Below are 26078 nucleotides of genomic sequence, written 5' to 3'. Positions count from 1 at the left end.
GCCCCTATTCAGCCTCACTATGAGCCTGGAGAGAGCTCATCACTAGCTCAAGAAGAAGATCCAGTATAAGATCATGATCACAGTCAAAGAAATCTAAGAACAAGAAGGAGACCAAGTTGGATTATTGATTATGAGATGGCCTATGACTCAAGTGATAGTGCATATTTTGCCTTCTTTATGGAACCAGCGAAGACATATTGCCGACAAATTTACAGTCCACCCCCATTAACGGCTCGGTAAAGCTGTGGAGCTCCAGAACCGATATGACCTGACCTGAACTTTACATGAGAGTTGGAGGATGAAAGCCGCTTTTTTCTGGCATGACTACAAGGTAATTCTCTAAAAAAGGACATAAAGGAATGAGCCATATTATTGGGAATAACAAAAGCATCTCTAAATACTCAAAGTTTCATATCGGAAGCAAGTTAGTGATCCAATTGTCTATGAAGAAGCTGTAAAGGAGAAGAAATGGAGAGAAGCCTTGGACAGTGAAATCAAATCCATAGAGAAGAATAAGACTTGGGAGCTCACTGATCTTCCTCAAGGGCAAAAAACAATTGGAGTAAAATGGGTTTTCAAAACCAAGTTGAATGAACATGGTGAGGTGGATAAGTACAAGGCACGATTAGTTGCAAAAGGATACAAGCAGAAGTATGAAGTTGATTATAAAGAGGTATTTGCACCAGTAGCATGTCAAGATACTATAAGGCTTATAATTTCTATTGCAGCACACAAATTATGGCTTATTTATCAACTTGATGTGAAACCGGTCTTCTTACATGGAGAGCTTCAAGAAGAGATATATGTGAAGCAACCAGATGGTTTTGTACAAAAAAGTAAAGAGGAAAAAGTGTATAGGTTGAAGAAAGCTCTGTACGGTTTGAAGCAAGCTTCGAGAGCATGGTACAGTCGCATTGATTCTCATTCTGAAAAGATGGGATTCACTAAATGCCCATATAAATATACGTTGTATGTGAAAACTGAAAAGAGAGGTAACATTCTCATTATTTGCTTATATGTTGATGATTTAATATTTAGTGGCAATAATTAAGAAATGTTTGAATTTTTTTGTAAGAAGACCATGATGAAGGAATTTGAAATGACAGATCTTGGTTTGATGAGATATTTTCTTGGAGTAGAAGTTACTCAAACTCCCGCTAGTAACTTTATCTGTTAGAAGAAATATGCTCAAGAGTTGCTTGAAAGATTTAAAAGGGATGAGCGCACATTTGGAACTCCATCAAAATTGAGTTTGAAGTTACATAAGGATATTGAAGGGCGAGAGGTTGATAATAGGTACTTCAAACAAATTGTGGGAAGTTTGATGTACTTAACTTCAACAAGACCAGACATCATGTATGCAGTTACTATGATAAGTCGCTACATGGAGCATCCAACGGAAAAACATCTCAATGCAGCAAGAAGAATACTTCGTTATGTGAGAGGAACTTTTGATTTGGGGGTATTCTACAAGGAAGGAGATGATTTGAAGATGGTTGACTATACAAATAGGGACTATGAAGGTGATATAGATGATCGTAAAAGTACTTGATGAAGTATTTTCATGATGAGTTCAGGAGTTATTTGTTGGTCTTCAAAGAAGCAACCTATTATAGAAAATCAATTAAGCATTCCTTCATAGTTATACAAAGTTCTCTTCTTCCAAAGAATTCTACCAAATTTCTCTACTGTCACCAACAACTGGCATTAGAGCGATCTTGCAGCAGTAAGAATGGCAGCAGAAAGACAAGTTGATAACTTCGTTCAACTCGCTATCCCGAGATTTGATGGTCACTATGATCATTGGGAGATGTTGATGGCAATTTTCCTCAGATCAAAGGAGTTCTTTGATATGGTGGAGACGGGTTATGTAGATCCAAATGAAGGTGAGGTACTCTCACTGTTCAACAGCAACGGTTGGCAGCATCAAAGTTGAAGGGCCTAAAGGTCAAGAACTACTTATTCTAGTCCATTGATCGGACTATCTTGGAAATGATGCTTTAGAAGAAGACATCCAAGGAGATTTAGAATCCAAGGGTGAATGATTATATTGACAAGGTTATGAGTCTTGCAAGTACAATGAGAATGCATGGTGATTCAATCATGGATGTTGCAGTTGTAGAAAATATTTTGCAATCTTTAACTCCAAAGTTCGATTACATTGTATGTTCTATTAAAGAAGCAAACAATGTCAAAGATATGCAAATAGATGAACTTCAAAGCTCCTTGCTAGTGCATGAGTAGAAGCTTAATCACACGAGTGCAATAGAGGAGATGATAGTCTTAAAGATATCCACACTAGGTGAAACTTCACGCTCCAGAGATAGAGGGCAAAGAAGAGCCAGAGGTTGTGGAAGAGGTGGTCGAGAAAGAATTTGAGATGTTGGCAGGTCGGCAGATCTGGTCAGAGACAATTATGACAACAAAGACAAGAGACATTTTGACAAGTCTAAAGTGGAATGCTACAGATGTGGATATCTTGGACATTACAAGAATGAATGTTATACCAGACTCCAAAAGGAGAAAAGAGATCAATCCAACTTTGTGGAGAAAAGAGAAAAGAAACATTGCTAATGTCATTCCATGCTATGAAGGTTGCAGATCAAGGTGTGTGAGTCGTAGACTCTTGATGTAGCAACCATACGACAGGTTGTAAGGAATTCTTTTCAACTCTGGATGAAAATTTTTGTACGACTGTTTGTCTTGCCAACAATGCAACCGTCCAAGTGATGGGGAAAGGAACTGTAGATATCAAGACTAGAAATGGTTTCGTAGAGTCGATTTCTAATGTGCTTTACATTCCTGATTTGAAGGTCAACTTGCTTAGTATCGGTCAATTGCAAGTAAAGGGGTATGTGATCACATTCCAAAATAATGAATGTGAGATTTATGACTCCAGAAGAGGATCGATTGCTAAGATGTAGATGACCACCAACCGTTTATATCCATTGACGTTAAATATCGTTGCCAGAAGTTTGATGGTGAAGGAAGAAGATAACAACTGGCTTTGGCATTTTAGTTATGGTCATCTACACTTTAAAGGGTTAAAGACTTGTCTTCAAAGAAGATGGTGACTGAGTTGCTAGACATCACTTCTCCAATAGAAATTTGTGAGAGCTGTGTGGTAGCAAAGCATGAAAGAAATTATTTTCCATCTCGAAAATCGAGAAGAGCTCAAACAATTTTTAAGTTGGTGCATTCAGACACATGTGGTCCGATCTCTCCAGCAAATGGTAACAAGAAATATTTCATGATCCTTATTGATGATTTTAGTAGAAAAGCATAGACTTATTTCTTGCACTCTAAATCAGAAGCCTTTAATTGCTTCAAGAAATTTTGTGCTACTATGAAGATGGAAATTGGAAGAAGAGTCAAGGCTCTAAAAACTGACAGAGGTGGAGAGTTCTGTTCGAACGAGTTTATTAAGTTTTGTGAAGAGAAAGGCATAAGGAGGCAGTTGGCAGCAGCATATACACCACAACAAAATGGTGTGACCGAAAGGAATAACAAGACCATTCTTAACATGGTTTGAAGTTTGCTAAATAAAGGAGAAATTTCGAAGGAATTCTAGCCAAAAGTTGTTGTGTGGTCCGTTCAAATACTCAACCGAAGCCCTACTTTCTATATTAGAGATATGACTCCACAAGAAGCATTGTAACGCCCCTAGTTTTCTTAACCTAATTAGTGACGTCACTCATGCATACATAACTCATTAAGCAGAAGCTCATCATAAATAACCTTGGAAAACACAACAAAGTCTTTCTTAAGGATTCATAAATCCAAAAACAAACCTATCTTCGAGAATAAAACCTTCAGTAACTGAATTTAAAATAAATCTAAATAAAACAATGTTGACTGCTTTAACTTAAAAAAGTCAAATAAACGTAAACTAAAAATATCCTCTCTCCAACTTCCATGGTGTCCTCAGCTCAGCCGTCAACCGTACATTAGCGCCTTGCCTTTACCTGAAAAATGTAGGTAGCACGTGGCTTGAGTATTTTATGAAATACCCAGTAAGTCACCCCACTGTTGGAGTTAGAAATGCAAACACGTGCGACATATGAGCGCTTTTCTATTCGAGGTAGGGTTGGATGTGTGGTACTCCTTCACACACGGCCCATGTACACGTACGTGGACCCACTAGGTGGGCTCTTATACGTACCCCCTGGGCCTGACTTGGTCGGGCACAACGTAATACACGTTGCTAGACACCACAGAACATAAAAGAGCCCGAATGATATCATGGCGAACATAAATATCGTATTTCATTCTTCCGTAACATAAAGGAGAATTATCCCAATGCAAGTGACATACATAAATGCATGAGGTCCCTTAACATATCTAACATGGCATTACATAAGCATTGCTAACATCGCATATACGTTTCTTACATTACATGGCATATCACATAACTTACATTACATGACATATTACATAACATGAAAATACATTTCAATTTCATAAGCATTTCATGACATGACTCGATAATACTACGTGTATCCATGGCATCAATCATCCTTTTCATGGCATATAATCCTAGCAGATCAACTATCTTTTCATAGCATACACAATCAACACTCAACATTCAACATAATCTATAACTTTTTATAGCGCAAACAGTCACATAATCCATACATCAAAGTCATATCACATAAAATGTAGTGCATGCAGGGGCCACATTACACGCACCATCATACAACACGTAGTAAGCTAACTCCAACAGTAAGGTCACTTACCTCGATGGCCTTAACTAAAGTCACTCACAACAAGCTAATTCCAACGATTAATACGTCCTATAATAACCACATAAAAACTTAGGACCTTTCATAACATACCTAGCTAAATCTCATGTTATTTATCAAAATAAACTCCCAACACAATCTGTCTTTGACGATTAGGAACCAACCTCGGATGGTAAAATTAAGGGCAGAAGCAGCTTCGGAAGGGCCGAAAACCTTTGAATTGATATATTATAGTGATACCGAGGCGATAAGCCGAGCTGTCGAGTCGATCAACTAAGCCGTCAAGCCGAGTCACGGGAATTGACGGAGCCGAGCAGACGTACACGTCAAGTCGAGCCGAGACTAAGGCTGCAAACGCACGTTCGTGTTGGGCTGAAACGCACAGGGCCTGCGTTCGTCTGTGGGCTGGTTTAGAGGCTAAAACCTGACCCGAATCTGTGTCTCCTTCGCCCGAACCTTCATGAAAACCCTAATCTGATGTGCCGTCACTGCCGACGACACAATCTCCTTCGTTTTTTACGACGGTCACGTGGCGTCCTCCTCCTTCACTTTCGACGGTTTGCCTTCTTCGACGCAGCGATTCCGACGTTGACACTAACTTCCACTCGACTCTTCCTCCAAAATAGCAACGCAATCGATTTCGAGAATTCACTGAACAAGAAAACCACCTAGCGAACCAACCCACACGATTTTCCTCTCCAACACTCGGTTTTCCCGTTCTTTCAGACTCGAAAACAAAAACAAGTTTGGAGAGCAAAAGTCATTTTCAAGGAAGAAAAAGGGTTGAATATAGGAATATAAAAGGTTTCATAACATTTCCATTAAGGCAATAACTTCTTTTGGAAATCACACATTTTCCGGCGAGAATAAATGCATAGCATAATATCTTGTCATTTATAGAAATAAAAATAAAATCTTAACCAAATAAGGCAAAAATGAAAATCTGAATCGTTACAAGCATGGAGCAGAAAGAAGCTTGGTAGACCACTTTAGAATCTTAGGGTGCATAGCATATGCTCACATTCCTGACGAGAAAAGGAAGAAACTTGAGGACAAAAGTTTGAAATGTGTATTCTTTGTTGTAAGCGAGACTTCTAAGGCATACAAGCTCTATGATCCTTTGACAAAGAATCAATGTAGACTTGGACATGGGAAGAAAAGATCACTGTAGATCAGCAGATTCCTGTAGATCTTAAGGAAGAACAAGTTGAAGCCCTTAATCAGCCTCACTATGAGCCTGGAGAGAGCTCGTCACAAACTCAACAAAAAGATCCAGTAGAAGAAGATTATGATCACATTCAAAGAAATCCAAAAACAAGAAGGAGACCAACTTGGATAATTGATTATGAGATGGACTATGACCCAAGCGATAGTGCTTATTTTGCATTCTTTATGGATAGTGATCCAATTGTCTATGAAGAAGCTTTAAAGGAGAAGAAATGGAGAGAAGCCATGGACACTGAAATCAAATCCATAGAGAAGAATAAGATTTGGGAGCTCACTAATCTTACTAAAAGGGCAGAAAACAACTAGAGTAAAATAACCAAGTTGAATGAACATGGTAAGGTGGATAAGTACAAGACACGACTAGTTACAAAAGAATACAAGCAGAAGTATGGAGTTGATTATAAAGAGGTATTTGCACCAGTAGCACGTCAAGATACAATAAGACTTATAATTTCTATCGCAGCACACAAATCATGGCTTATTTATCAACTTGATGTGAAATCGGCCTTCTTATATGGAGAGCTTCAAGAAGAAGTATATGGAGCAACCAGATGGTTTCGTACAAAAAGGTAAAGAGAAAAAAGTGTATAGGTTGAAGAAAGCTATGTACGACTTGAAGCAAGCTCTAAGAGCATGGTACAATCGCATTAATTCTCATTTTGAAAAGGTGGGATTCACTAAATGTCGATATGAACATCCGTTGTATGTGAAAACTGAAAAGGGAGGTAACATTCTCATTATTTGCTTATATGTTGATGATTTAATATTTAGTGACAAGAATGAAGAAATGTTTGAATTTTTTTAAGAAGACCATGATGAAGGAATTTGAAATGATAGATCTTGGTTTGATGAGATATTTTATTAGAGTAGAAGTTACTCATTGTTGGATTATGGCAACCCTAGAGCGGTGAATAGGGTTTTAAAGATAAAAGTATTTAAACGTGATTATCGGCCTTCTTATGTCAGGATATGGATCCAATAATAAATATTCCTTTTTAGGTGGTCTACGAGCTGCTGCTCAATCAATTAGTTATGAAATACCATTAACTCTATGTGTATTATCAATATCTCTACGTGTGATTCGTTGAGACATAAACAGGGCTATATTTGCTCGAGAATTGGGAGCTCCTATCGTAATGCATGACTACTTAACAGGTGGATTCACTGCAAATACTAGCTTGGCTCATTATTGTCGAGATAATGGTCTACTTCTTCACATTCACCGAATTATGAAACTTTTTACAAATAAGTAGGAGATGATAATTACTAGAACAAAATAATAACTAGAACATGCAATAAATCATTATAATAATTTTAAAATTAAAAAGGGAAGAGTTAGAAAATATGACACTCTAGTTTTAGAGTGGTTCGTTCAAACTCTACCTACTCCACTCTCCAAGCGTCTCTTAAGAATTTGAATAAAGAACTTTCTCGACTCTTTCCACGGATCAAAGTCAAACCGCTACACCGCTCTTTTTACGAGTTCAAGAGCAAACTCAATTCTTTCTACGACGCATGACCAAATCGGTATAAGTATTTGAATTTGGTAGTAAAACACCACAACTCTCTCCAGGAGTAGATTTACAATTTGGAGCACTCACAACTATTTCCTCACGATACAATAAAAATCTCTCTATAAGATGAAGAGAAATAAACTTGAAAGTTTGAAGAGAGCAACAAACAATAGAGACTTTGAACAAATGAGGATTAAAGAATGATGTAAGTTGGTGTTGAAAATATGGAGAGGATGAATTTAAATAGAGAAGAAGAGTGGTAAAAAGTAGAAATTAATATTAACCATTAATTGGGTCAGGAGAAATGAAAGGCGGAGATTAAAAGTAAATAATAAGAAATTTTTCCTAAATTTATTTTTATTATATTATTTTTAAATATAATAATATAATATAAAAATAATAAAAACCAATGTGAGTAACAGTCAAATGACAAACTAAAATTTATTATAAATATAATAGTATAATAATAATAAAAAAATCGATGTAAAAGTTAAATGACAAATTCAAAATTTATTATAAATATAATAATATAATAATAATAAATATCGTGTGAGTAACCACCAAAATTTTAAAATATAATAATATAATAACATAATATTATAATAATAAAAAATGATGTAAGTAACCGTTAGATTCAAATTTATATCATGTATAAATGAGTTTATTTAGAAATATAATAATAAGAAAAACTTCACCATTTGTTACTCTTCCAAAATTATAAGTGTCATACTTTGATATATTTTGATTTGTCCATCATTTTGATTTTGCTGCCACATCATCACGTCGAGTATGTTGTCTCGACTGTAATTTCTTCGTTTTAGCTCTGATTTGAATAATTGAAAAGTCAGTGAAATCGTTATTCCCAATCTTATAGGACGGTTCAAAATACTGAAAATTGTTAATAATTAAAAGTAGGTTTATTATCATTAAAACATCAATTAATTAATTAATTAAAATTAATTAATATGAGATTAAGGGCCAAAAAGCCAACCACTCAAACGGTAGCTGGTAACTTATAATTTTATATGTTTGAAGAAATATGCTAATAGTTGTTTGAAAGATTTAAAATCAATGAGAAAACATTTGGAACTCCATCAAAATTGAGTTTGAAGTTACACAAGAATATTGAAGGGCGAGAGGCTGATAATAGGTACTTCAAGTAAATTGTGGGAAGTTTAATGTACTTAACTTCAACAAGACCAGACATCATGTATGCAGTTTGTATGATAAGTCGCTACATGGAGCATCCAATGGAAAAACATCTCAATGCTACAAGATGGATACTTCATTATGTGAGAGGAACTTTTGATTTGGGGGTATTCTACAAGAAAGGAGATGATTCGAAGATGGTTGGCTATACAAATAGCGACTATGCAGGTGATATAGATGATCGTAAAAGTACTTCACGAAGTATTTTCATGATGAGTTCAGGAGTTATTTGTTGGTCTTCAAAGAAGCAACCTATTGTAACACTCTCAACTATAGAAGCAGAGTTTGTGGCAGCAACAACATGCTCGTGCCAAGCAATTTGGTTAAGAAAGATGCTTGAAATTCTTAATCAGAAGCAACCAGGTACGACGGTTATATATTGTGCTAATGTCAACTATTAAGTTGTCTAAAAATCCTGTGTTGCACGGAAGGAGTAAGCACATCGATATTTGATTTCATTTCTTGCATGATTTGTGTAAAGAAGACACTATTAAACTCAATTTTTGTCGAAGTGATGAACAAATCGCGACCTATTCACAGAGCCTTTAAAACAACCATTGTTTGAGAAGTTTAGAAGAAAGATTGGGATGTGCAGAATCCAAGATGTAGTTCAAGAAGATGAAATAAAGTCCTAAACTAATCTCTGTAGAATTCAATTTAAGGGAGGGTGTTGAAGGGTCACTTGTAGATACATGTATGAATAGATACATGTGTTAAACGGTCACTTGTAGATACATGTATAGGTACATGTATAAGGACATGTTTGAACAGATACATGTAGGTTCTTAAGTTCATAACTAATTAGGTGCATGTCTTTTGGATAATGAATGATATTGGGGAATGTCCTAATTTACCTATACATTTATGTATGTTGCATAAGTGGCAGATGTAGAAAATCAATTAAGCCTTCATCAGAGTTATACAAAGTTCTCTTCTTCCAAAAAAAATTCTACTAAATTTCTCTCTTCTTCCAAAAAAATTCTACTAAATTTCTCTGTTGTCACCAACAATCTTAGCCTAGATTTATGTATAAGAAACTTTTGGAGAATAAGTTTTTAAGGAGGGGTAATTTGTGAAAATCAAGAATTAACGTCTCAATCTTTCCTTCTCAGTCTAAACTTCAAACATTTTAGAGGTTAAATTTCAAGATGATACATGAAAATGGTTTGAAAAATTTTAGAAACTCAATAAAAAGTATAAAAGAAAATAGTTAAAATTTAGAAAAGTAGCGAACCCAAAGGTATTTTAATCCTTTTGCACCCTTGATCTAATTAGGTAAGTAATAATTGCCACTTCCTTCATGAACGTTGTTCAGAAGGTCAAGATTATCTAATGTGGACTCTTGAATCGTCCAAATTCATTAAGAAAGGAAAAAGATCGAGAGGTAAGTATTTCGAGTTTTTTTTTTTTTTCTTTTAGATTCAAGAGATTTTCTTTGAATTAGGTTCTAAAATTTTCGTATGCTATTACTGAAAAAATTTCATATAATTTCTATGAAGGAAACTAGAGTTGAAACAGATCGAAAGTTAGAGTTCTACGAGAATCAAGAACAACAAAATTTCTAGTTTTGGATTGACTTTAAATACAATTATTTCTATATTAATGAGTTGTTGGAATGAGATTTTGATTTGGTGTAGATGCTGAGGAAGGAGAAGGCACGCATCATGTACGTATTGGGACAAGTGTCGAGCAAGGGAGACAAGAATGCGTTTGGCACACGAATAGACACATGTCGGCATCTCACTATCCCTGTCACAACTGGGTTCTCGAGGTCTCCAAAGCACGGATTATGACTCATAAAAATACAGTAAAAAATTTTGCGAAATAAAAAGGAGATATTTCAAACATTAATATTAAAGTTCGTACAAATGTAGTTTTAGGCACAAAATAGGAAACGAACTCAAAAACATTTTGAAACAAAATCGACATAATCACATGATGGGTGGGCATCTCAACTAGGTGAGGGAAATATGTTGCCCATCATGATATCCTGCTCATGAGAAATGGTGCAAGGTGTCAACCTTGCGGTGTACATTTTCAACCTTGTGGTGTCATGATTTTGATATGCTCATGACAAGTTTTAAGAAAAACTTAAAGTCTATACACGCTGGCTACTGTATACAAATAATTTTATGTGAAAATAATCGTTTAAAACATTATCATAAAATATTGCCATGAACTTGTATATTTAATGAAAGGTTCTTAAAACAATTTTACAAAAATTAAAAATAAATATAAGTAAAATAAAAGAGAAAATACCATATACTAACCTATAGATGTGTCATGGTCATCTAAGTTGAAATTTCATCATCAACCAACATGGGAGTCTTGCCTATACATGAAAAATAAGAGTTGTACGTGACTTAGTATTTTAAGAAATACTTAGGAAGTGACTCCGCTATTGAGGTTAGATGCAAACACAAACAATCATGATTGAGATATCATTTAAATCTGTATTCCCTTAAGTGACTATCCTAAGCGGGTAATTGGATGTATTTTTACTATTCTACACACGACCCACACATACGAGTATGGACCCACCAATTAGTTCGCACTTCTCTTGAGGCCCTTCCCTAGTTGAGCTAGCATTCTCTGGTGTTGTTGCCAGACACCGTTTTCCTGCCTCATAACTACGTGTCCTAACCATCATAAAAGGAGAGATTTCCCGATACACGTAACACACAATGATGCATGAGGTCTCAAAATTCTTGTTCAGTAAACATGTAAAACAACTCCTTCTGTCTTTCCTTTATATCATATCATTTTTATCATTAGCTTTCAATACATACATCGGGGTCGTGCATTATGCTGAAACATCTTATGGCATGTCATTCATATCATACATCATGTTCTATCATACATATGTCAATATTATTCCATATTGTTAGGTTATGATTTAAAAAGAAAAAAAAAATTTAACCATATCTAAATCTTTTTTTTTTTCTATATTTTCTCTAATTTTCTTTTAATTTTGTTGTAAGTTATTTTAGGCCAATTTTAATAGATTCTTACTTTAAAAAATGGTTACCCATCATTTACACGAACTCATATAAAATTCTTGTCACTTAATTTTTAACTCAAAATTAAATAATTGCAACGGAATTAAGAAAAATATCATATATAATTTACAGTAATTTTTTAAAAATGAAATTAGGATAAGAAAAAAGGAAAGTCTAACATATAACTTAATGTACACCTCTCTGTATATATAAATGTGTCACATCTATAGTTAAATCTTAATGTTATTTTCATTTTTCTCTCCAAGTAAATCTGTCATTTTTTATCGGTTTTTTTTCCCTTCCCTTCAGAAAATCTGAGACAAGGGCGGCTAAGGTATTTATGGGGAGGTGTGAAAAGTTAGGGGAGAGATGGAAAATTGGTTTCTTTTATTTACTGTTGTTACATTGTCGAAGCATTGGACCCTCATATGTCTATGTTGTGTCATGCTAAACCAGTTACATAATTCGTTTCGGATACCAGGTGCATAATCCAACTTTCGACACATGAGTTGGGGTGCAATGGAGACTATCCTAGACCCATTTCAAAGAAAGATGCCCAAGATGCTCGCCTAAACCAGTTACATAATTCGTTTCGGATACCAGGTGCATAATCCAACTTTCGACACATGAGTTGGGGTGCAATGGAGACTATCCTAGACCCATTTCAAAGAAAGATGCCCAAGATGCTCGCCTAAACCAGTTACATAATTCGTTTCGGATACCAGGTGCATAATCCAACCTTCGACACATAAGTTGGGGTGCAATGGAGACTATCCTAGACCCATTTCAAAGAAAGATGCCCAAGATGCTCGTCATAATGTGACACATGTATGTGTCATAGGGTAACTCGCTTAAGCCATAGGGTCCAGGGGTGGTAGAAAGCTGACACATTGCTTCTCCCTAAGGTATATTTTAAGACATTCCAATCTCGCAAGTGTAAACATGATTTTGGCAAACGGCCATATGATGTCAAGGAGCATCCGTTCGGTATCTAAATGACACCAAATTTAGCAAATTTTCATTCTTTATATGGGCGGACTTAATTCTTAAACCGCATGTCCAAACTCTTTCCAGAATCCCAACTTTCAAGGATAAGCCGCAAGCCCTACCCAACCATTTATCAAGCCTATATTTATTCCTTAGGTTGACATTGTTGCCTCGATCATGCTTGTGCCTCAGCTTAACTTAGGTATATTAAACCTAAATAGAGAAAAAGTAATAAGTTTAATGTGCTCAAATTAAAATTTAATATATTATATATACATTCTATCTAAAGAGAAAAATATATTTATTGTATTACATCAAATATTAAATTAATTAATGCGTATATACCTTAAATAAAAATATATATTTAAGATTATTCATGATCCCCTCAACGATATTGGAGCCACTTCCTCGCGGTTCTTATTAAGTTGAGTCTTTGCTACCTCTGTCAAGGAATAACTTATCTGCAAGAATGAAAGCAAGCCTCATTTCCAACATAAATACTATACCTCCCCTTCAATAGGTCACGGGAAGACGAGTACGTATCACATAAGACTCGACCAGTGTTAAGGATATTTAGTAATAAATTATACTTTCCCGTATATATTATATTTGATATTTTATTATAAGGCAAATATCTAATATTTGCATTATTACTATAGATATCTTTCCATTGTTATTTCCATTTATTACTATTTCCATATCCTTGTAATTTATTTGATTATAAATAAGATAATTTTCACACTATTTAGGTGTGGTGGATTAATCAAACATTCACATGGTATCAGAGCCATTTTGGTTTAGCAACCCGGATTCTTTCTTTTCAATGGCTTTTGAAATCTTCTACCGTTCTTCTCCACCACCACTGTTGGCTTTGACGCCGCAGGGGCAGTCGTCATGGCTGCCACATGCAGAGCCGATTGATTATTCTTCGGCTCCACCCTTTTGACCTCCAAATCATCCTTCGCCATACTCTGTACATACAACCTCACCTTTTCCAAACATAGCCTCTTTCATTTTCTTCCCAATTTTCCCTTCATCCTTCACAAAAACCCTAATCTTAGGATCTTTATCAGCATTCCTCTTCGAAAATATACAGAATCTCAATAAGCCCATCGACCTTCTGTAGAGATTTACCTTTGGAATCTGGGCGCCGCACTGGCATCTTCGCCAACCAAGTTGCCGCCGCCCTTCTCGCCAAAATTGGCTCCTTCGCCCCAATGTGGCGGCTCTTCCAGCTGCCCTTCTCGCCAAAATTGGCTCCTTCGCCCAATGTGGCGACTCTTTCGGCTTCAACATTGTCTTTGTCCCTTGCTCTAGGTTTCCCCTTCTACTTCTTGGGGTTAGACATATTCTCACCAGAGCCAAGGCAGCATCGTCGCTAAGCGACAATCCCTCTTCATGGGTTAGACATATTCTCGCCGAAGCCAAGGCAGCATCGCTGCTAAGCAGCAATCCCTCTGCAATTTTCGATGGCCAAGAAAGTGTTTCTTTACGCCTCCTCTGAACCAGGTTGTTGACATCTTCACGAAAAGTGTTTCGCAACCTCTTTGAATTTTTCAGATCCAAGCTTCACGTTTGTTCAAATCTGACGCTCAGCTTGCGGTGGGGTGTTAAGGATATTTAGTAATAAATTATACTTTCCTGTATATATTATATTTGATATTTTATTATAAGGCAAATATCTAATATTTGCATTATTACTATAGATATCTTTCCATTTATTGTTATTTCCATTTATTACTATTTCCATATCCTTGTAATTTATTTGATTATAAATAAGATAACTTTCACAACATTTAGGTGTGGTGGATTAATCAAACATTCACAACCAGCAATGCAACACATGAGTCCTCCACTTGCTCCACACCCAAAAATGCTCTCCTTCCCCAAATTTAGGCATAACAGACGGGTGCACGCAACATATTTTGGACCACATCCTGCTTGATGCTCAGAAAACTGTAATAAAATAGAGAAACTTCTTAGTAAAATTTGTCCATGCCCACCGTTAACAGATATTGTCCGCTTTGGGGTTTCCCTTTCGGACTTTCCCTCAAGGTTTTTTATCATGCATCTGCTAGTGAGAGGTTTCCACGCCCTTATAAGGAATGTTCCGTTCTCCTCCTCAACCAAATTGGGATCTCACAACCCACCCTCACCCCCCTTCAGGTCCAGCGTCCTTGCTAGCACTCATTCCCCACTCTAATCGATATGAAATCTCACAACTCATCCCCTTTAGAGCCCAACATCCTTGCTAGCACTCGTTTCTCTCTCTAATCGATATAGGATCTCACAATTCATCCCCCTTCAGGGCTCAGCGTCTTCGCTAGCACACCACCTGGTGTCTAGCTCTGATACCAACTATAATAACTCAAGCCCACCGCTAGCAGAAATTGTTCTCTCTGGGCTTTCCCTCAAGATTTTTAAAACGCATCTGTTAAAGAGAGGTTTCCATACCCATATAAATAATGTTTCATTCTCCTCCCCAACCGAGGTGGGATCTCACACAGCTTTTTCTAGTAATTTAGTCAGTGAGGCAACAAGGAACCATATCTAGGAAGTAGGTTCCATGATGATAACACTACTTGTATGAATAATTCATGTACTATAACATAAAATGCGTAATGGAACACATTAACTTCAGAAAAGTTTGTTACCATGTAAAGAGGGTTGTTACTTTGACAATGTCAATAAAAAGTGTTGTTTCCTTCTCAAAAAAAAAAAAAAAAAAATCCTTTTGTTACTTTGTTCATAGTAATTTCTTGATAGTTCTACCTGGGATCGATGGAGAAGAACATCTAGATCAAACCCAGAGATATCACTATCCAATTTGAATAATTCAATCATTAATCGATTGAACAAGGCCCTTTCACTGCAAGAGAAAAGTTCTAGTTAAAACTTAACCCTGCCACTACTAATATTATAACTTTGCTAGTAAAAGAGAAGTTTCCATAAGAAACAGAACAATATTTTAGGACAGTACTAAAAAGTTACCTACTCGCTCCTCGCAGATTAGAACATTTGATCCAACCTTCAAATTTCTATCATATGCCTCCATCAAGCTTAGGGATGATAGTAAAATGTGTAGGCATACCAGGCTTTTGAAATCTCTGTTTACTTGGAGAGAAAATATGCTAACAATTCTTCTAATTGAGCATCATGAGCTTCAGTTTGAGTATTGAAGATAGAAACTTCAAAATCTTGTGAGCATTCCTTACAGTTCCTCCAAAATCTCATTCATTCATAAAACTCGATAGATTCATCCATGTGCAAATAAATTGTGAAAATTCAGCGATTCTACTTAAAGTTGTATGATTCCTATCAAGTAGACCATGATCCTCATAAGCAATACCCTTCAATGGTCAACAATCCTGTAAGCTGATTAGTGAACCCAATACCCATTTTCCACTAAAACAGAACATGATTGTCACATCAGAAGAAACATGCAAACAAAATCAACAACACTGACAGAAGTTCACAATTAACATCTTCTCCTTGACAGTATATAACAGATGCAGACATAATTTGTATTGCAGTGACAAACATTGAAGGAATCTCCACAGTTTTTCCTGATGAATATGAAATTTGAACATCTTTTGGAGACTCAACTATCACCTCAAACTTGCATCAGCTCAACTTCATAAGAATATCAGCAAGTATTAGGTTGTTTTATATGTATAAATATCCTTAAATTATGAAGGATTAGGCAATCTTACTCGTTGAAAACCAGGAATTTCTGCTGCAGAATCAACAATTCCTCTCCCTTCCCCTCCTTCTTCACGAACGGTTCTGCTTTCGTTTCAACCATAATTGGCATACCATCTTCAATTACATCTTCCTTGATTGAAGAACTGTGTGATTCCCCAACCGAATCCAGGTTGATTTGAGAAATCAAGTCCTCCTTTGCATCAAATTCCTTAGGCGCAAAAGTCCTTGAAATCGGTATAGCTTCAATTTGCCCCTTTCATCTTCTTAGGGTTCTTCAGCTCACTGTCGGACTCATCGGAGGAACAAACCCCAGATTTCGGCCAATCCGCTTCCTCACCTTCGTCTCCAAATCCAAGACCGTCGTCGTCAAAAATAAACCCTAGGGCATCTTCACCACGCTTTGCAACGAGAGCATCATACTCATCTTCCGGAATTGTGTCGTGGATGGGGTTCTGTAACTTCAAATGGAAACCACCATCTTCCAACCGACGCCCACCGCTGCAGAAGGCTTTGAGACGTTCCAGAGCCGCAAGGTGAGCAGCAGCCTCAGATCCTCAGCTCCTCCGCCGATTAGCGGCTGAAGGCTGTTCATCCGCCATGTCCGAAGAGATATAACCTCCACGGCGCTGATTTTAACATGGATTTTGTTGGCGTGAATTTGCAATTACAGAATCTGAGAATGTCTGGGAGAAGATCTTGTATGTGTTTGGCGGGAATGGATCGTCGTTCTTTAATTAAATATAATAGCCAAACGAATTTTTGTAGAGCCTAAATCAATCAAAATAAAAATAAAAAATAAAAATAAAAATGTCCTTTTCTAAACAAAATATCTTCCCATTTTCAAAAATTTTAATAATACTTTTACATTTTTTAAAAAATAAAAATTCAAACATATTTTAAAACTTTTATAAATATTATTAATACTTTTAAACAAAAACAAATAAATAGAAAATTTTATAAGTAATTTTTAAGTTTTGAATTTTTTAGAAAATATATTTGAAACATTAGATTGATAAGTATTTTTTGGAACAAACTATTAGCTGTTTCAGAAACTAATTTCGGCTCCTAAACATGTATAAAGATTTAGATATAAGTTTCTATGATGGCTAATAGTAATTACAAATGAACGTATTAATAAGGTTGATGCATTTCATAGCTTTCATGATGTGTATAATCTTATGATTACATATTGATAAGTTTAATTATGAACATATTGATATGGTGAACGTGACAACGAGCATAATCGTTGGATTTAGGGGACGGAATAATAAAGATATGGTTAGAAAGTAAGAAAAAAAATGCCAAAATTTATACAATTTCCAACCTCAGTGGGGTGTGTCGTAATCGTAAGTAATATTAATAATTATATACAGAGTGACAAAAACTGTCTCGCAATCAGAAGCGTGGAATACTCCATTATCAGCTTCTCAAACTAAAAAAATTTTTAAAAATGTTACTGTTCAAAATTTTGATCACCTCACTGTCACCCAACTATCCATCACAGACCAATGCAATGGCTTCTCGGTTACCAATTCCCCCACCCTCCTCCTCATCATCTCCGGCGACGAATTACCCCAACACGAACTCAACTCTTCCGGACCTTGTTCGGAGCAAACGAATTCCGGGAAATCGAAAGGACCCGTCGGCGACTCCGTCGCCAGTTCCGCTTCCTTCAATGTAACAGTACCGCCGCCACCAGCGACAAATGGGTGATTCAAAAGCATCTCCGCCGTCCACCGATTTCTAGGATCCTTGACAAAACATCGCCGGAGAAAATCTTTCCCCTCCGCTGATAGATTCTCCGGAACCTCCGGTACTTCGTCGCCGACTCCGATTCTCATCATCAGCGCGAATATATCCGTTTCCGGCCCAACTCTCCACGCCGGTTTTCCTGCCACCATCTCCACGACGGCGCAACCTAATGCCCAAATATCACACGGCGGCTCATACTCACCGCCGTTGACATTCTCCGGTGACATATACATCGGAGTCCCTCTCCACTGAAATCTCTCCTCTGTTTCCGCCGCCGTCATTTTTCCCGCGGGTTTAGCAAGCCCAAAATCAGCGATCTTAACATCGCCATTCCCAAAAATTAAGACATTGGAAAGCTTCAAATCGCAATGAACAAACCCATTGCAATGAATATACCGAAGCCCACAAAGAATCCCCCTCGTGTACCTTCGAACATCGAATTCCGGCAACCCACCGCCGTGGATTTTCAGAGCATCCGCAAGGCTTCCGCCATTGGCATACTCCAATAACAGATTATAATACTTCTCCCCATCTTTCTCAACACTAAATCCATCCCCAAAACAAGCGATGATTTGCGGGCAACTCCCAATTCGATCCAGAATTCGCTTCTCGTTCTTGAGCGAAACAGAGGATTGAGAAACAGAGGATTTGACCGCCATTAATGGCAGATGCTGATCGGACCCATTTGTAAGCTTGGCTAAATAGATTGTGGCAAAACTTCCGCGACCCAGTTGGTGGCCTCGAACCCACTCCATTGATGAAACAGAAAGGTTGAATGTTGCGATGTGTGGCGTTTCCTGGTGAAATTGGGATGAATTGAGAGTTAGAAGATGGTGAAAGTTAATTCCATAAAGGAAGCGGAGTCGTAAATGGAAGATCTGTTAATCTGATATGGAAAGAATTTTGAAAGTATTTATGGCACATGATCACCACCCACATTTTTGGGCGTTGCGTATTTTGGTTTCCTTATTTACATGGAATACACCAATTTAAGATGCTTCCCATCATTCATTTTACCAATTTAATTCATTTAATATAAATTATTATTATTATTATTGTTATTATTAAATTACAACTTTAGTATATTTCATCAACTTCCAAAATTGTAGGTTCATAATAAATTTGATTTTTTTTTTTTTTTTAATTCTAAAATTTTGAATTATGATTTAGGTATCTAATTCATCAACAAATTTTTAAAAATATCAAAATCTAGAGATTATAATTTTGGGCAATTCTCATTTTCATAATTCAATTTCATGTCGTGAAACATTAACGAATCACTTTCTTTCTTTCATCGGTACAACAATCAATATATATTTTTTTTTAATGAGAATGTATTTTTGTGGGCTTTGCACATGTTGAATTCTGTCTATCTATACGTTAAATTTTAGTAAAAATAAATTATGGATCAAATTTAATATATTTTTATAACTTTGATATATATTTTTTTCATTATAACAACTAACGTGAATATACAGAGTTCATAAAATGAGCCGTTAAAGCATTATTGTAAAATTATACTACTAAAGTAAAAGTAAATTATTTATACTTATGGTAACGACTTGAATTTTAAACTTATGTTGAGTCACTACTACATGCATGATAAAGACTTTGACTTTGGACAATCATGAGTCACCAAATTTCTCGTTTATAGGCAAAAAAGAAAAAACACATTCTGCTGGTAAAAAAAGAATCTTAAAACGTTAAAATACTTCATTATTATCCATACGGACTTCAAGAGTTGGACGAAATATTCCAGCTTTACAAATATTCATTCGGCTTAATGAAACAAACGTAAAAGCATGACAAAGGGTAACTCTAGAAGCTAATATATGACCAAAACTGTGACCTCGCAATTGTTGTTGTCAACCGTCTAATACTCAATCTTATCTAAATGAAAAATATTACGAAAAATGTAGAGTATGATAAAAGATCAAGTTAGTGATCCAATTTTTTAAGTCGAAAAATGCAAACACATGCGATATAAATCGTAACATTCATTTCAAGTGAGACTGAAAATCATGGTCTTGGGCTCCAATTCCTTTTTATGATTGGGATATTTATCAATTTGTGCATATTTATACGTCCACCACTTTCGTAGACAAAGACACCATCCTCGCATCCCGTTCATGCTCCCTAGACCTCGTCAGATACACATCACTATTCATACACAAAGGGGTATCACTCTCATAAGCACAAACCGTACCCTAAATGTCCTAAAGCATGAAGAGACCTTAGAAAATAGTAGTTTTAATACATGACGCATCCTAATAGTTATTCCTTTTATAAAACATTCTCGTATGACTAGCATACATTCATCGGGTAGCTAGCATTTTTCATCATACAATAGCATACATACATCATAATCATCATGTCAAATGATCATGCAACATAACGTACACACAATACATCCAACCTAGCATATAGCGTTTAACTGTAACCTCACTTACCTCAATAGCAGTTTTAATCGTTATAAACTCGTTGTTAAACATATTCAAACCTCAAGTGTTGCATACCTATATAAAAACAATATATTTGTTTGATGTTTATAGGGGAAAAAAATTTTAAAAGCGGACTGGATATCGCTTATCTTTTGACCAAAACGCTAAAGAGAGCTCTCAATTAGTTGTACCCTAATGTGGGGAAATATGTTGGCAAGTTTTACGTAATCCAAGGGCAAAATGGGAAACATTTTTCTAGAAAATGTTGAAATTTTAGATAATCTTATTTATTAATATTATTATTTTATAGAATGATCTCAGAAATCCAGAGTTGATGCTCCAAGAAAAGAGACTAAAAAGCTATCGCTGCCCACTGGTTTTCAGCCTTTTTATTCTTTTCTTTATACATAATCAACCTACCAACCAACCAACCTTTTTTTCTCACTTTCATACCTTCATTTTTCTTTCTAACATCAACCCACGAACTCCTTCTATCTTCCAACACTTTCCCGAACAGACGCGTTTTAAAGCCTTGAAGGGAACCCCAAAAGAGAAAGCCTAAAGAGGACAATATCTACAAGCAGTAGGCTTGGGCTTGAGCCGTTACAAATAGTATCAGAGCCAAAAGACGCTCGGCCCCGAAGGGGGGTGAATTTAGTGGGGTCCCACATCGATTGGAGAAAGGAATGTTGGGTAAAGATGGATAATTATTATGTTTTATGTGAATGACTTATCTCGATTTTACAAATGTCAAGATTTGATCCTTCAAAATTAGGTTTATAAAGTTGTTAGAATTATGCTCTCCATAATTTGATGTGACTAAATTTGATGGTGTTGAGTTCATATATATCTATTGGAAGTACCTAAATTAATTAGGTAGGATTAAGGTTTTGTGGGCCATTCAACTTAGAACTTGTCTAAATTGGATCGATAGAGTTTCAATATATTTCTTCTAGATGGTGTCTAGATTATGAGAGTTATATGTGGTTTACTATGGTATAATGTAGACTTCATATAATGGAAGAGGATGTACCAAACACAACGTTCGGGTCTAATATGGATTTACGAGTTTGTGATCATACCGTTCGTTCGGCCTAACCAATGCCTCTATAGTGTTCATGGAATTAATGAGTCAAGTTTTCAAGAAGTATTTGGATATGTTCGTTATTGTATTCATAAACGACATTCTTGTATACTCCAAGACGGACTAGGAACACAAATTACACCTTAACAAAGTTCTTACAATTTTGAGGGAGACTAAACTGTATGCCAAGTTCTTGTGTGAATTCTGATTGCAATATAATAGATTTTTAGCAGACCCCGCGAAGGCTGAACTAGTCACAAAATGGGATTGTCTTACTACTATTATCGAGGTATGCAGCAACTTGGGACTAGTGGACTATTATTGACATTTGGTATGGGATTTCTCTAAAATAGTCTCGCCACTCACACAATTGACCAGAAAAAGGTAGCCCATTTGTATGGCCTAAGACATGTGAAGCGACTTTCCAAGACTTGAAGCATGAGCGGGTGAATGCTCCAATACTTACGATGCCAAATGGATCAAGGGAGTATCTGGTATATAAGGACACCTCTAAAAAAGGATTAGGATGCAGATTGATGTGGCATGAGTGCCTATGGGTACTGACTTGGTTGGATGACTTGAGTGATATATGAATTTCATGTACCTTGTGGCCCATTTACATTTCATTTTCAAATGTTAGGACAGGTTATGATTATTGATGTTTCCATGATATGAGTATTATCTACTATATTATGTCATATTTGTGAATATACCATGTTCATATTCTACCTATGAGACATCTTAAGTCAGGTATATATTGAAAGTAATGTCATCAATATGTATGTATATCTCATAGGAGAGTTGTTTTATGAAAAGAAAATGGAAGTATTTTGTGTATCATAACTTGTACTATGTTTTTGAACTACAAGACCTCATGCACGTTGGATGTTACAAGCATGGGATAATTCTCCAGTATATTTTGTATGGACGCGTACACCAAGATAACATGCTCCTTTCCTTTCATTGATTTTTGATAGCGTGAGTGTGCACTAGCCCGATGTCAAACCTCAGGCATGTGAGCTCGCCTAGTGGGTTCATTGTGTGCATGTGAACCGTGTGTAGAGAAGTACTACACATCCAACCTTACTTGAAAAAGAAAGTAGAATCCAAAAACTATCACGAAAAGATAGGTCCCACCATACACCATAACTGCATGTGATTGCATTCTTCTGACCCTAACAATGAGGCTTCTTACTAAATATTTTTAAATACTCAAAACATGTACCATGTTTACTATGTTTTCACATAAAGGTAAGACACCCATGTACAGATGACGACTTCAGATGTGAAGGCCCTTTGAATTTATACTTCAAATGTCATTTGTTACTATTTTTCAATTTTAAATAATTTTTGACGGCATGAAAGTTCCTAGCAACAACAACTTTTATAGTAAATTATTTTTAAGTGATTTTTCACATTTAGTAATTAAGACATCGTGTAGTGGTTGCCTTATTTTTCAATAGAAAATAGGGTTGCTACACTTTTATTGAAAAGGGTTAAGCACGTTAAAGAATCTTGCTTATAACTTCAACATATAGGGTATGCGATTCGAATATCTAAGCTCATGGTCGAAGATACATATTAAATTTTACTGGTGTAAATATATCTTATTGGATAATCCTTGTATCTTTAATTTGTCGGTAAATACTAAGCTAAGCTTAAAATCATATTATATTAAGAATCTAAGTATTAATTTATGGGGTTGGATTCTTATTAAGTCGTGGCGTAGAGCTTATCATATAAAGAAGAAGAATCTCATGCTCATCAATATATTCACCTCTAATAAAATATTTTTTATTCCCAATTTTTTAATTTCGAAACAATCCAACAAATAATAGGAACAAATTCAATTCCAAAAGCAAATAAAAGCATCATGTGTCAGAATTCAATTCAATAATATTGGAGAAGATTCTTTAGAGGATAGAATCTAAAAAGATTTCAATTAAATTCTTTAAAATTAATGAATAATTAAGGAAATTAATTTGTTTAATAATATAACATTAAAACAACACTTTTATGGACAAAAATATAATAAATTTTTTTTAAAAAAATAATGGGGATTGCCGTTAAAGAGGGTGAGGGAGAGAGCAGTGCAATGAATATGGGAAGAAATGGGATGGAAGATTGGAAGGTGAAGGCACCCACGCTGCGTCACAGCCACAGGCTTTTGACTGTCACTCACAGCCCCTCCCCCAATTTGCCTACCTTCTACCTACCTTATCTCATCACACCAATTCCCTTCCTTTTTTTTTTTTTTTTTTTTCTTTTTTTAATTAACAATTACTATTATTATTTTGTAAACGAGGGGTTTTCACTAAAAGTCGACTCTATTGGTGGATGGATAAGGTCCCTCCGATGACTTTCTCAAATAGGGGGCTCGTTTGTTCTGCTTGCTGCTTTTCATTTTGATAAGAGTACTACTTTTTGCTCGTCAAAGTCATAGTTTGTTGTCCACTTAACGGGTCTTCAGTGCTTGCTCATCTCTTGACAAAGTAGGCTTATGGACAAGAGCCCTTTGATGCTTATCGACAGTCAATCAAATTACTTACGCATAAAGTCGTATTGGAATAGAGACTATGATTTAAGATCAAGACACAAACGAATATCAATTACTCGATGGACAAGAAAATAACAAGATATATAAACTATACTCACCCAAGAAAAGTCAAGAAATACGAGTAAGGGAAACAATTCTTAAAACGAGGAACGTGTATGGTTTGAGTTGGATTAGTTTCAAATAAATGAAAATTTTTAATTTTAAAATATACAAATTTGCTTATGATACAATTATATATATATATATATATATATATCTATTTAGTTTCGTAATTTTTTTTTAATTATTATTATTTAACTGCTCTTAAAAATAACTTTTAATTATTTTGATATTTTCAAAGTAGGTTAAAAATCTTAATTAAATGTTTGAAAATAAATAAATAGATTTTTACCAAGTAATATTTTATTTTAATTAAAAATAAAAATTTGAACAACTAATTCACACAATTCAAAAAGTTTACAATTGGGTTTGAATGAGTTGGGTTCATCATTTAGTAAGAATTATTTGAGTTAGAAAAATTTATGACTCGAAAAATTGGGTTGGATCTAAAAACTGTTCAAACTTACGAACACCTCCTAAACAAAACATGTAGAAAAAATCAGTGTTAATATGTAAAGACATTAGACTTCACTCTTAGAAGCAACAAGTAGGTATCCGTATTCTGAGTATGAAATCTCTTTCAATTCTCAATATCGATATATACGTATGATGAATCGAATTTTGAAGGTATTTATGAGTGTAACGATTTTATTTCATAAGAGGGTAATTAGTGGTAAGTAAGACCCCTCACCCACTACTTCTAATACCTAATCCATTCAATGATGAATACCAAACTCAACCATCTATTCCTTAATTTCATCACCTTACCAATAAATAAACACCTCCCTCTTATACTCCATCCCTTCTATCCCTTTCAATTATCCTTCCTCTCTTTCTTTTATCCTCAATTAATCGTCACTAAACCACCACTTCGTTTTCATGAGATTTTGACATTTAAATTCCGTTCGAATGATCTCCTCAAAATTATATTGATATTCACACACTATTTTTGATCTGCATACTCATTAATATCTTCGAACAATAATCTATACTATGATTCAAATTGTATTAATAAGCTTTCAAAAAACAATTTGAACAATTTAAATAAGATCTCTCGAATCATAACTTTTTTTTTTTATTCACGACATAAGCTTTTGACTATATATACCAAATAATTCTCGGAGATGAAAAGGTTACTGATGAAATGTATATATTCTACTAAATTAATAAAAAAAATATACCTTCAATTTTACACTTTATGTAAAAAATATATCAAAATTTTAAAATGTTTTAATAATACTCTTAAAACTTAAAATAATAATAATAATAATAATAATAAATTAATTAATTAATTAAAAGATACCTTAATTTTTTTATTAAAAAAATTAAAATATATCCTGTTTGTTTTAGATAAAATTGGTTAATAATTTGTTAAAAAATACTTTTTAATTTTTAAAGAATGGCAAAAATATCATTTAAAAAGTTTTTAAAAACAAAAAATTAATACCCTTAAACTTTTTAAAAAACTTCAAAAAACAACTTAAAAAGTTTTTTTTTTCTTTCTAATTTTAAAAATATTTTAAAACTTTTTTAAAAAACTTTAAAACTATTTATAATTATTTTTGAAACGCTGTTAAAGGTTAAAGAATATTTTTAAAACAAAGCATTAAATTTACCCTTCAAAATTATAAATATATTTTGAGACTTCAACGATATTATTTGCGCGATAATTTTTAGACAAATTACAAAGAAAAAAAATAGAAGTATTGTTAATTAATTTAGCTTTTTGTTTTGTTTTTTTTTTTTTTTTTTTTTTTTAAAT

At 34.9% G+C, this 26078-nt stretch overlaps 2 protein-coding genes across 6 annotated transcripts; both read right to left on the bottom strand.

The window, feature by feature from the left end:
* Positions 1-13023: 13023 nt before the first annotated feature.
* On the bottom strand, positions 13024-17096 carry LOC111439466 (DNA polymerase alpha catalytic subunit-like). 5 transcript variants are annotated; one of them, XM_023077137.1, is made up of 5 exons: positions 16392-17096; positions 15451-15547; positions 14508-14634; positions 13211-13236; positions 13024-13127 (listed from the first exon to the last, which is right to left on the bottom strand). In XM_023077137.1, exons 1-5 carry the CDS (start codon positions 16490-16492, stop codon positions 13053-13055), a joined length of 426 nt encoding a protein of 141 aa, XP_022932905.1. In that variant the 5' UTR covers positions 16493-17096; the 3' UTR covers positions 13024-13052. The 5 variants fall into 5 exon arrangements, 1 of the variants encoding a protein (XP_022932905.1); XR_002709806.1 differs by lacking the exons at positions 13024-13127; positions 13211-13236 and adding an exon at positions 15670-16311 and having other exon boundaries at positions 14512-14634; XR_002709807.1 differs by lacking the exons at positions 13024-13127; positions 13211-13236 and adding an exon at positions 15670-16028 and having other exon boundaries at positions 14512-14634.
* Positions 17097-17726: 630 nt separating this feature from the next.
* On the bottom strand, positions 17727-18925 carry LOC111439475 (mitogen-activated protein kinase kinase kinase 17-like). Its single transcript, XM_023077153.1, has one exon. The coding sequence runs from the start codon at positions 18888-18890 to the stop codon at positions 17856-17858; it is 1035 nt and encodes a 344-aa protein (XP_022932921.1). The 5' UTR covers positions 18891-18925; the 3' UTR covers positions 17727-17855.
* Between the last annotated feature and the right edge of the window lie 7153 nt (positions 18926-26078).

Source organism: Cucurbita moschata, unplaced genomic scaffold, assembly GCF_002738365.1.
Source record: "Cucurbita moschata cultivar Rifu unplaced genomic scaffold, Cmos_1.0 Cmo_Scf00095, whole genome shotgun sequence".
Lineage (NCBI taxonomy): Eukaryota > Viridiplantae > Streptophyta > Magnoliopsida > Cucurbitales > Cucurbitaceae > Cucurbita > Cucurbita moschata.
This window is presented reverse-complemented; position numbering and strand designations above follow the sequence as displayed.